At 38.2% G+C, this 11,240-nt stretch overlaps 1 protein-coding gene and 1 long non-coding RNA gene across 2 annotated transcripts; both read left to right on the top strand.

Annotated features, from left to right (window-relative positions):
• Positions 1–3,940: 3,940 nt before the first annotated feature.
• LOC149661031 (uncharacterized) lies at positions 3,941–4,777 on the top strand. The gene is made up of 2 exons (XM_089843847.1): positions 3,941–4,015; positions 4,076–4,777. Exons 1-2 carry the CDS (start codon positions 3,971–3,973, stop codon positions 4,358–4,360), a joined length of 330 nt encoding a protein of 109 aa, XP_089699973.1. The 5' UTR covers positions 3,941–3,970; the 3' UTR covers positions 4,361–4,777.
• Positions 4,778–9,131: 4,354 nt separating this feature from the next.
• Positions 9,132–10,212, top strand: LOC149661030 (uncharacterized). Its single transcript, XR_016369063.1, has 3 exons — positions 9,132–9,673; positions 9,741–9,789; positions 9,860–10,212. It is a non-coding gene; the product is annotated as an uncharacterized LOC149661030 (long non-coding RNA).
• Positions 10,213–11,240: the final 1,028 nt, after the last annotated feature.

Raw genomic sequence — 11,240 nt, 5'->3', positions numbered from 1 at the left:
TCGGGAATAACGTGCTCGGTCATATAAGTGCGACCAGGTATTTTGTATTGAGGCACTGCCTTTTCCATAAGTCTTTTAAAGCCGACTCGTTCAACAAGCGATAACGGTTCGTTGTCTATGGCAATCATTTCACCGATTAAATAATGATATTTTATTGATTTCGGGTCATTGATATCCCACAACAATTTCCTTTCAGTAGTTTCCTTTAGAGTTAACTGTTGTTTTTTCGATGTACCAGGCGCTACCAGTTTCTTGCAATCAGTAGACTCAAGGTTACTGCCACTTGCCGAGGGAGCAGCAGTAAATGTAGCGTACTGCTCAGCATGTTTGGTTTTAAGGTGGTTCTTTAGAGAAGTTGTAGCTATAAGCAAAAAATAATAATTAAACTGACTTTGCTCACAAATTAGACACAATATGATAAATAATTAAAAACTTTCTGATTTAATTGAATTTCAAGAACATTAGATTTTAAAAATTATAAAAATATTGTTTTAAGCTTTTCCTTACTTGCTTTCTTCCCTTCTCCACCTCGTGAGATCTTGTTGTTACACAGCAAACACATAGCCAACTTATTATCTTCATTGCAAATATCATAATAATTCCAAACAGGCGATTTTTTGTTTGCCGATGACATTTTGTAAAGCATATACTAGTGACACGATCTACTGGCAAATGAACTAAAAACCTAAAGACGCTATAGACGGGTCCTATAGTGTTAAAGAGAGCGCGTTGAAAAATCGTAACTTCCCCCTTTTCATTCCCTCCTTCCCGAGTTTATCACCAACGTTGAAAGCTTCCGCGCAGGCGCGCTGTAGCAGAGGCGGTAGAGAGCGGATCTAAATCTAAACAGTGTATCCCTCTCTCTGCTTGCGCGCCAATATTGCGCAGAGCAGTAATCGCGTTACAGCTAGTGCCGAGAGGAGAGGAGAGTTTTCCCACGTGACCCTACATTTCGCGTAGCCGTCTGCCTATTCACCTCACCATTCAGACCTGTCCCATTGCGGTCCGTGCGGGGGTCGACGTATTTCGCGGAACGGGTTACAGCTCATAACCGGTTGCACATATCTCACGCCCGAATATTCGGTGGCCGAATATTCGGTATTCGGTATTCGGCAAAATCAATATTCGCGGCATCACTAATTTCTATTATTCCTTCGTATTTCCAATATTTCTCAGTATTTCTATTATTCCTTCGTATTTCAAATATTTCTCAGTATTTCTATTATTCCTTCGTATTTCCAATATTTCTCAGTATTTCTAATATTCCTTCGTATTTCTAATATTCCTTCGTATTTCTAATATTCCTTCCTATTTCTAATATTCCTTCGTATTTCTAATATTTCTGATTAATTCTATTATTTAATAGCATTTTTGATATTTCTAATTCTCTCAACCCATCATCATAACAATAATCTACAACCTATACGGTTAAATGAAGTTGGAATCGTTTTTAAAAGACTACTGGGTTATTCCATGTGGTATCATAGAGTGTTCACACCAGGGGTCGGCCGATTTTGTTCTAACTTGGAACACTTGTTCCTAGGCACAAATAATAGACTAATCTCGATTATTGGGCCATTCTTTTGAATAGCTTCGGACTTACAGCGATTTTCACACCTTACAGTAAAGATTTCATAGGTTTGAGATGGAATAATTAAATTTCACACACTTATAGAAAACTATGTGGGTCCTAAGAGGATTTTTTAAGGAAATACCAAATCATCAAATTTGTCAAACTTTAAAAACAAAAATATTAATCAGTCAACAAGAACAAATAATATTTTGCCAAAAAGAAACTTAATTTTTTTCAAATCTTTGAAGAAATTTTGAAAGTATGCTATGGTTTTTGAACAGCTAGTTATGGAGGTGCTATTTTGCGCAAAATGCTGCTCAGGAGAACATGACATTTATCTGATCTTTTTGACCATGTTAAGAAATTGTTTTGTCTTTCTTCATAAAACTGAGTTGACAATTCATTTTCTGCTGACATTTTTCATAACTATACCAATAAACCAATCTTGGTCGTAAACTGCAGCAAAATATTTCCCGATTTAAATTTCTCCAAATACTATGTCTTCTTCCGTGAACATTGTTACTTTGACAGTTGTGAAGAAATTATCCGCCAAAATTCGATACATTTGACAAGAGATGTAATTATCGCAGCGTTTTAAAATATAAATCAGCGTTTTCACCACATAGTTTTCTATAAGTGTGTGAAATTTAATTATTCCATCTCAAACCAAAATTTAAATATGAAATCTTTACTGAAAGGTGTGAAAATCGGCATCGGCAAAAAGTGAAAATCAGTAATTTTTTTTTTAAATCGCTGTAAGTCCGGAGCTATTCAAAAGAATGTCCCAATAATCGAAATAAGTCTATTATTTGTGCCTAGGAACAAGTTTTCCAAGTTAGAACAAAATCGGCCGACCCCTGGTGTGAACACTCCCTGATACCACATGGAATAAGCCTACTTTTGAATTCAAAGATATCTGATTTTCTGATTATATAAGTTTTCAGTATTAATATCAATTCAGTTCAGAAATTTTTTTAGTTCCATTGTTTAAAGATTTCATTTGTTTCATAAGTTCATAAGATATGTTCCATAAGTTTGTCACTGGTAATTGAGAGTTTGTCACGAAGTAACGTAGGTGAAACGTCATATATTCTCGTAAAGTGACGCCTGGTGAAGCTCTGTCAAAGGCTTAGTAAAATGAATTATAGAACCGAGTGTAGTCTGTTCTTGCATCGTTCTCGAACTAGCTCTCAGTAATTCTCTAGCATTACGAAGTGTAGGAAGTGTCATACTTATGGAACATATCTTATAAACTTATGGTATTTTTAATATTTTATGCTTCCATATTAAATCCAAAACATAAGAAAACTAATTAGAAATAATCTGAATTTCAAATGTAAAAGATTCCCGCTGCAACTTTGGATAATATCTCAACTTGTGACGTCACACGTTACATAAAGCAGACGACGCTTCAAGGCCGCCCAAAACTTTTCTCAAACCGAAGACGGATCGAGACCCCCTTAGGCATAACCAGGGAATTTTCTGAATCACGAACTAACAAACCTTTAGAGTAGCTCGCCTCCCTCAGAAAATGCTGAGGATAATACAAATCTCTGCTTTACCAAGATTTCGCCATATTTCCCCGAATTTCCGATGATATTTCTCATTATTTCTGATGATATTTCTCATTATTTCCGATATTTCTCATTATTTCCGATGTTTCTCATTATTTCCCAATATTTCCGATATTTCCCAATATTTCCGATATTTCTCAATATTATGATATTTCTCGAAATATTGAAATATATTTCTTAAGGCTTGTACACCATATTTCGTAAGTGGCTAGCCCCTCGCAGGAAGGCAGGGTGTTACGCGATTGGTCGGAGGTTCTAATTTCGAATTAACCGTAAAATCTGTAGAAGGTCAGCCAGAATGTTAGGGGTGCCACAGGCGACGACATTTGCTTTTGCCGTTTAATCCCAAACATTTGGCGTGTTTTCGATAAGTCGGTTCTTGTTTCGATAATAGAGTTGCAAATTCACATTTAATTTCGATTAATTGATTAGTCTTTTGATTTAATTCCGGATTCCATTTCCAGTATATTGGATTAGTTTTTCTGGCCATTTTGGTTCTGTCGGCGTTAACGAAGGCTTTTGAAAAGTCGAACAAACTTGGATCTTACATGTGGATGTATTTTGCACCACTCTTTCATAAAAGTAAGGAGACAAACGTCATTGCCATTCTTATCAACAGTATACTCTTTGTACTCTACGGGTTTTAATTTTAGGTTTTCCGGTGAAAATTGTCCACCGCGTTTCGGAACATTCGCTTAATATCTGGTTCGCGACTTTCATTGTCCTGAACATATTTGTGTTGTGCGATATTACCGCCGATGTCTTAGTGGAACAAAAATTTGTAATGAATCATTTAAGCGATATCCTGAAAGTAAAAAACCTGATGTACACGACACTTATTTCGGATGCCATGGGAGACTTTTTTAAAGTAATTCTATGGCCTAGCGAGTGAAAATTACGATGCGTCTTGAACGTTGTTCTCTATTAGGGAATACCCGGAATTGAAGGAGAGAAAATTCGAGAAAGGGCTTCTTATGATATGGACTACGATCGTTTCAAAAAAGTGATGAAAGGCGAACTGGTTTATATCGACTGGCAGGAAGAAGTGGCTGACCTCGATGAATTTTGCAAAGATGAACTAAGTGGGAAGAAATATGACGGCCCATTGTTGTACCGATCATCTTTCCCCTTGAAAACGGATGCAGTTGGGTTATTCTTGTCACGAAACCACTCCATTGACAAGGATACAATGCTTGGAATAAATAGAATGTAAGTCTGCTATAGTCAATTACAAATTCATTGCCCATGTCATGTAGATAATGGAAGCTGACTTGCACAGTTGATTGTCAAATGGTCAGGAGTGTAGCCAAAAAAAGGTATTTAGTCCCCTTGAGCGAGATTCACATAGAGTGATTAACCCATACCACAAATACCAATAGTCGCTTGGCATCATTCCCCAATAAAAACCATAAGAAATTAAGAATAGTGCTAGGGTAGCGAGTCTGATAATAATTTGTTTGACTAATTCTGAGTCTTGCGTTTGCAGTTTGCGTTACGCCGCTTCATCGTGCCTGTGTGACGAAGCGATCAAAAAGGCCTACGCGTGGATGAACACAAGATGCGTCACGACAGAGAACCACGTAAATGGCGAAGATTACGCCGATAAGGAGAGCGAAGTGCGCATGTTACTCAGCATGTTCATCATTAGTTTATTGCCGGCATGCCTCGTTTTGACATGGGAAATCTGTTACAAACTATGTCCGTGTTTCAAAAAACGCTCGATTAAAGACAATCCGTCGCAAAAAGATGGTGCGAATAAATATCTGGGCTACAAAATGGCTTGGAAAAGCGTAATTCACAAGGCTTCCTCACTTCAGAACCTTATATTACAAGACAAGTACTGCACCATATACAGAATGATTCAGAGATGTATGCGTTCCCTGTAGCAGTAGATTCCTTACAAAATTTGGAGTCGAAATTTCCTGAGCGGTTTTGGGCTAAACCGAACCGTTACAGAGTGATAAGCCTTTAAACTCCGGGCCCATTTGGGCCCTAATACCCCCTTCAGACGGTGCGTATAATCATGGTCTAATAAGACATAGCTTGTTTAATACTCTTGTCACATTTGAAAACAAAACAAACAAGTTGGGAAAACCAAAATATTACCTCTCCGAGTCAAGTGGTCTACTAGTTCAAACTTATTTTCGAAATATTGACGCAGATTTCCAAACATAGCGAATATACAGTAAAGCAGACGACATTTTACATCCAATAAGGATAAATCTTGGACACATGGAAATCAGTCAATGGGGAAAAGAACAGGAAATGAAGTCTACGCTTCAGCTGTTTACCCTATATTCTGATAGCTACATTCACAACTGGTTTGCAGTGTAAACACTATCGTCTCGTCTCACCTCAACAATATTCTAAGTTTGCCAACATGAGTGTTAACGTTAAATAATACCAAAGCTAAATTGTAGCTAGACTCACTGATAGTCAATGCGCACCATAAAGAGAATAAAAAGTCTGTAGCTACTACCCGTTTACCATTAGCCCTTTTACTTATCTAATTGCCACCATGATCTTTTCTTCTATTATAAAATCTTAACCTGATTATTTAAGAGTGTATTTAACTTTCGGCTCACTCTGAGCCGTTGATGTCTCTTCATTTCAGACACGAAAATCAAAGCCCAAAGTTTACTTCACCTCAGGCCTTAATTATTAACTCTTTGTTTCACTAAGCCTATTGCGGATACCTGCCGGAGTCTAGTTCTTAGTCTTCTTCATGAAATCACTAAACCAAGGATTATTCTATATACCCGAGGTAGTATAGCCTAAGTAATATATAAACAGCCATTTCAAATAACAATATTAAAAATATCTTTGGAATATCAAAATGAAACAGACGAGCTTTAATGCTACAAAAGTACTAAATGCATCATAATTCCGAAAAATATTTCCACATATTCGCTTTATATTATGGAAAAAGGGAATATTAAGGTTCTGTAGGATTTCTTTACACATCAACACAAAACGAACTTTTAACGCAGCGCACTAGTGTAACAACGGACGGACACACACAGACAAAAACATACACTGCTTTTTAACTTTTTCCGTATTAATTTTGAATTGAGAAACAAGATTATTTTAAATATTAAAATAAATATAATTAATATTTAATATTTTCTTCGTTAGTTGTTCGCCTTATTGAACGTTACATCGTTTTGATAAAGAACAATAAACATTCTTGAGAGACTTGACTAATATTGCCGTTTGAAATGAAGCATACGCCTGTTGCGTCGCCTTACTAAAATAGGTAGTATATAAAGGAATCGAATCGTGTGTATTGATAAGAAAATCCGCAATTGCGTGAACCTTTGGTGGAAGTCCCGCCATTGGGAGGCTAGACGTTTATCGTAACCCTAGCCGATCGCCGCTTATGTCTTAACCTTAACGATGATGGTGGAGTAGAAGCCAGAATGTACTGACTGGCGTCCATGTGGAATGGACAAAGACCTGAAGATGGTGGTGCATAAAAGCTGGTGTCAATGTGGAATTGACGAAGAACAGAAGATGGTGGTTCTTGGAAGCCAGCAAGTACAGACTAGTGTCCATGTGGAGTGGACGAAAACCAAAACTGGTAGAATAGCCAGCGGAGACAAACACAATTTTCCAAATTTCCGTGAACTGTCAATGCAGTCCGGAAATTGGGAACACGTTTGCTCCGATACGCACGTGGTGTGACAGACAGACACACACACAGACACACAGACACACAGACACACACACACACAGACACACAGACACACTCGATCGTTACAGAACCTCTCCGTGACATACGTCACTCGGAGAGGTAACAATTGACTTGGTACTAGTAGAAATGTGAGATGGTAATTTACCAAATTTCCGTAATTACCTCTCCAAGTGACGATGACGTCACGGAGAGGTATTACACTGGACGTGTCTGTGTGTCTGTCAGACCCCACGTGACCACGTTCGCAGTTTCCAAATCGGAGCAAACAAATACCAGTTTTCCAGAACGCGTTCGCGGTTCACGGAAATTTGGCCATTCAACTACCAACACCAGTCTTTACTAACTGGCTTCTAAGGACCACAATCTGCTAGTCTTTGTCCATCCCACACGGACACTAGCCTGTACTTGCTGGCTCGTAAGCACCACCATTTTCTGTTATTCGTCAATTTCACCTTGACAGCAGCTTCTATGCACCAGCATCCTCTGTTCTTCGTCAATTCCACATTGACACCAGCTTCTATGCACCACCATCTTCAGGTCTTTGTCCATTCCGGCTTCTTCTCCATCGTTATCGTTCGGTTTCAAGATATACGTGGCGATCGGCTAGGGTTACGAGAATCGTCTAGCCTCCCAATGGCAGGGCTTCCACCAAGGGCTCACGCGAATGCGTTTTTATCTATTATTATAATGGAAACGAATCGTATATATACCCCAAAATTTGAAGAAAGCGGGCAAGAGGGGTACCCTTCACTTTAAACGTCAATATTAGAAAAGTTTCAAAAGATAATAGGAATGACTTTATTTTAAACGATTTAACTATTATTAATGTTAATTATTGAAGATTAAAATAATTAAAAATAATTATATTTGTTTAATTATTTAAGATAAACTTATTTCTATGTAATGACACAAGTGAGAGTTTATATAGAACGAGTAATGAAGATTGCATCCGAATCGAAACACTACACGCATATCAAAGTTAATATACAGCGAGTAGGATGATAAGATCTCTTACAAAATGATAACATTTCCTTTTTGCAGAATATTAAATGGAAATATTTTAAATATTTTTCGGCATTACGATTCTTTTAGTAGTTGTGTAGCTATAAAGCTCTGTTTCATCTCAATATTCCAAGAAAATCTTTTATATTAACATTTCAAATTTGGTGTTTACTTTTTAATTCAGCTTTACTACATTTATATATAGTGTAAACGCAGTTTTTAATTTCACTACGTAATATGAATTTTAATACTTCGTCTCTACAAGTGTTGAAGCGATTGGGTCTATGAATAAGAAACCCTAGATTTAAACCAGAATTGATCTTGTTTCGTGTGCTCTTTCAAGAGGTGTTAACGGTTTAGAGTGAGCCGAAAGTTAAATACACACTTAAGTGATAGATATTAGGTCCTCATTAGAATATTGAGAATTCACGGGGAAATGTTAAACGATTAAACCTTTACAAATTACCTTCGCAATATCCCGCTTATTTGAGCTACGTATTTCCGGTTTATCTCATTGGCTGGTGGACCCATGAACGAAGTAATACTGAAGAACCAATGGCAGGCCATTACTGCCCCCTTTACTAAGCGACTAAACAACCAATGTAAAGCTTAGTTCCCTCTTTTCAGCCCCAACATGGAGGGTGTTATGAAAATGCGGAGTCAAATCCCGGAAAACGCTAGCGCCATCTAGACAAAATAAGACGTTAGCTGCTTCCCTCGTTAGAACGTTGATTCTCCCACTGTCCGGTTTGCTACTATCTGCCGCTAGGAGGCGAATTAACAAGTATTTTTCAACTTTCTCCCTCTGCCATCCGTCCTTCAGTATTGGTTCGTCCATGGTGGACTTGTGTTTTGGAAATTAAATTCGTCTCGACTCGGAGAGGTTTATTTTGGTTTTCCAACTTGTTTTATAATGGTAAGGGTTATCAATCATTTTTGAAATTTTTCTGCTAAGAGTATACAAACCTCTGGGAGTGAAACCAGTGTACTAGCCTTCCAGAGACTAAAACAATGTCCTTTCTTACTTCGGATTCCCATTTTCTTCGATTTCCCGTTCGTTCATGCGGCTATTCTAGCTTAAAATAGTGGTTCACACATCCTCATATTGTTAGTCACTTAAGTAGTGTTTACTTGAAAGCCGGACCAAGTAGTCACACGCACATGCTAGTGCTCTGTTATTTGGGTCAAGGGTTCATTTCGCATTAAAAGTTGATTTTATATTTAAATAATCAACTATTTCTGAATTTACGTCTAAATGGACTCTTCAGGCGCCAGCTAGCTCTAAAAATCGTTAGTTAAAGGTAGCGTCGGCAAGGTTTATTACCGATCTAGAACGCTAGATGGCGCTCGCGTTGGGGGCGGTGGCCTAAAATTTGAAAAAAGGACCATACCCTACGAGTGGATGAATCGTGTTACGTGGGTTACAAAGACTCTATTTGCCCCTCAACCTGGACTCCACGTATCAATATAAATGAAGCTCGCCTAGAGCGCAAAACCTTGCAGTCCATTTTGCACCCCTTTTCCTCATTCTTTCGTGAGAGCGAGGAGCGGTTTTTCTTTTTCGCACCTGGGAACTTCTTTTATTCTTGGAATTTTTCTTTTTTTTTTGTACTATGCTGTTATAGTCATAGGAGAGGGGAAATTCGCGGAATTGAGAAATCATTCGACTTGGTTTGGTTGGGGGCTTGGGGCCGGGCGCGTTTAGCGATCGGTTAGGTATCTTTCTTAAGGACGGGATTTCAGAAAGACGGTTAGTAAGAAACGAATTGAGCTTTCTTCATATCGCATGAAGTCACTTGTGTTCGGAACTGTTTTATATGAAGATGATAGGTAACTATTAATAAAAGCATCAAAACTATATCCAAGCCTGGTTTTAATTCATGCTTTGTTTTATCAGGATAATTATTTTAGTGGTGTTTGGTAATGAACATCAAAAATAAAATGAGGTAAAAATCGAATGTTAAGTTTGACCAATTTAAAAGATTAGTGACTAAACATTTTGTGACTTTTATATAGTACGTATATACCAGGACGTTACTGATAATTTAACAGGACGTGTGAATAATGTTTGAAATTATTGGGGTGGGAGAAGTTGCTCCCTCTCTCAGCTTTATCTTCAGTGCCATGTTTTGATTGTGAGGCATTCTACGTCAGCCAAGATGGTCAAACTGAACTGTAGCCTTTCTCCTTGCAGCCTCTTGGCTTAGTAACACTGGGAGAAGTTGGAGAACCACAATGAAATTGAACTGGGTTACTGGACGCTTGGCAAAGTTTAAATGGACGCTCGCGATATTTTAAATGGACGCTCGCGATATTTTAAATGGACGCTCGCGATATTTTAAATGGACGCTCGCGATATTTTAAATGGACGCTCGCGATATTTTAATTGGACGCTCGCGATATTTTAAATGGACACTCGCGATATTTTAAATGGACGCTCGCGATATTTTAAATGGACGCTCGCGATATTTTAAATGGACGCTCGCGATATTTTAAATGGACGCTCGCGATATTTTAAATGGACGCTCGCGATATTTTAAATGGACGCTCGCGATATTTTAATTGGACGCTCGCGATATTTTAATTGGACGCTCGCGATATTTTAATTGGACGCTCGCGATAGTTAGAATATTTTTTCAAACTTCGTATTTATAAAAACTTTTTGAGGATACAGTGTATAGAGCTATTTCAGAGGGGGTAATGACTACGTCACCAATGCTATTTGCCCATAGAGAAAACCCCCATAAAATGGCCGCCCTACACTCAAAGGCAGGCCCAATTTTCGTAGCAGACGAAATTTTTCCCCCACTGAAATAGCTCTATAGACTAATGGTGGTAGAGAGGGGTGAAAACCGTGTATCCCTCCCTCTGGGCGCACTTTTGTAAGAGAGGATACTGTACGCGCCCAGTAGGGGGCATGACACTGAGCTAAGAGATAGGAGGTATGCCGTTTGCATAGGTAGTACTGCCATTACTCTATATCGGGCCTGACTTCAGTCTTACAACATCAGAACCAGTTTGTGTACCTGTACATGTATATAGACAAGCCTTTAGCAACTAGGGTTTTCTATACAATGTTGTGATTCTTTCTCGTATAACCGTGTCTAATCATAGAGCTGTTAAACTGGCAGCTTCAAGAGGGAAAGGGTGTAGCGCTTCAAACTATTGTATCTATAAATCGCGACAGGTTTGGGAGAGAATAGGTAGGCTAAAGACATTTTCTACGATTTAGGAAAGGAGAAAAAACGTATGCGTCATGCACTGCACAGCCGTGGACCATTGTTGGGTATTGTACAACCTTAGCACATTGCAAAATAATTTTGGTCTTTGTTAGCAACATCGAATGATAGATAATACCAGGTGGTAATTAGCAAAGGAGATGTATGTATTCATCCTT

This window comes from Phalangium opilio, unplaced genomic scaffold (assembly GCF_054372755.1).
Source record: "Phalangium opilio isolate 3A_F unplaced genomic scaffold, DU_Popi_V2 ptg000070l_1, whole genome shotgun sequence".
NCBI lineage: Eukaryota > Metazoa > Arthropoda > Arachnida > Opiliones > Phalangiidae > Phalangium > Phalangium opilio.
This window is presented reverse-complemented; position numbering and strand designations above follow the sequence as displayed.

Coding starts and splice junctions, on each gene's coding strand:
- LOC149661031 (XM_089843847.1), top strand. CDS start 3,971: ATGTACACGACACTTATTTCGGATGCCATGGGAGACTTTTTTAAA. Junction 4,016..4,075: donor CCATGGGAGACTTTTTTAAA/GTAATTCTATGG, acceptor GTTCTCTATTAG/GGAATACCCGGAATTGAAGG.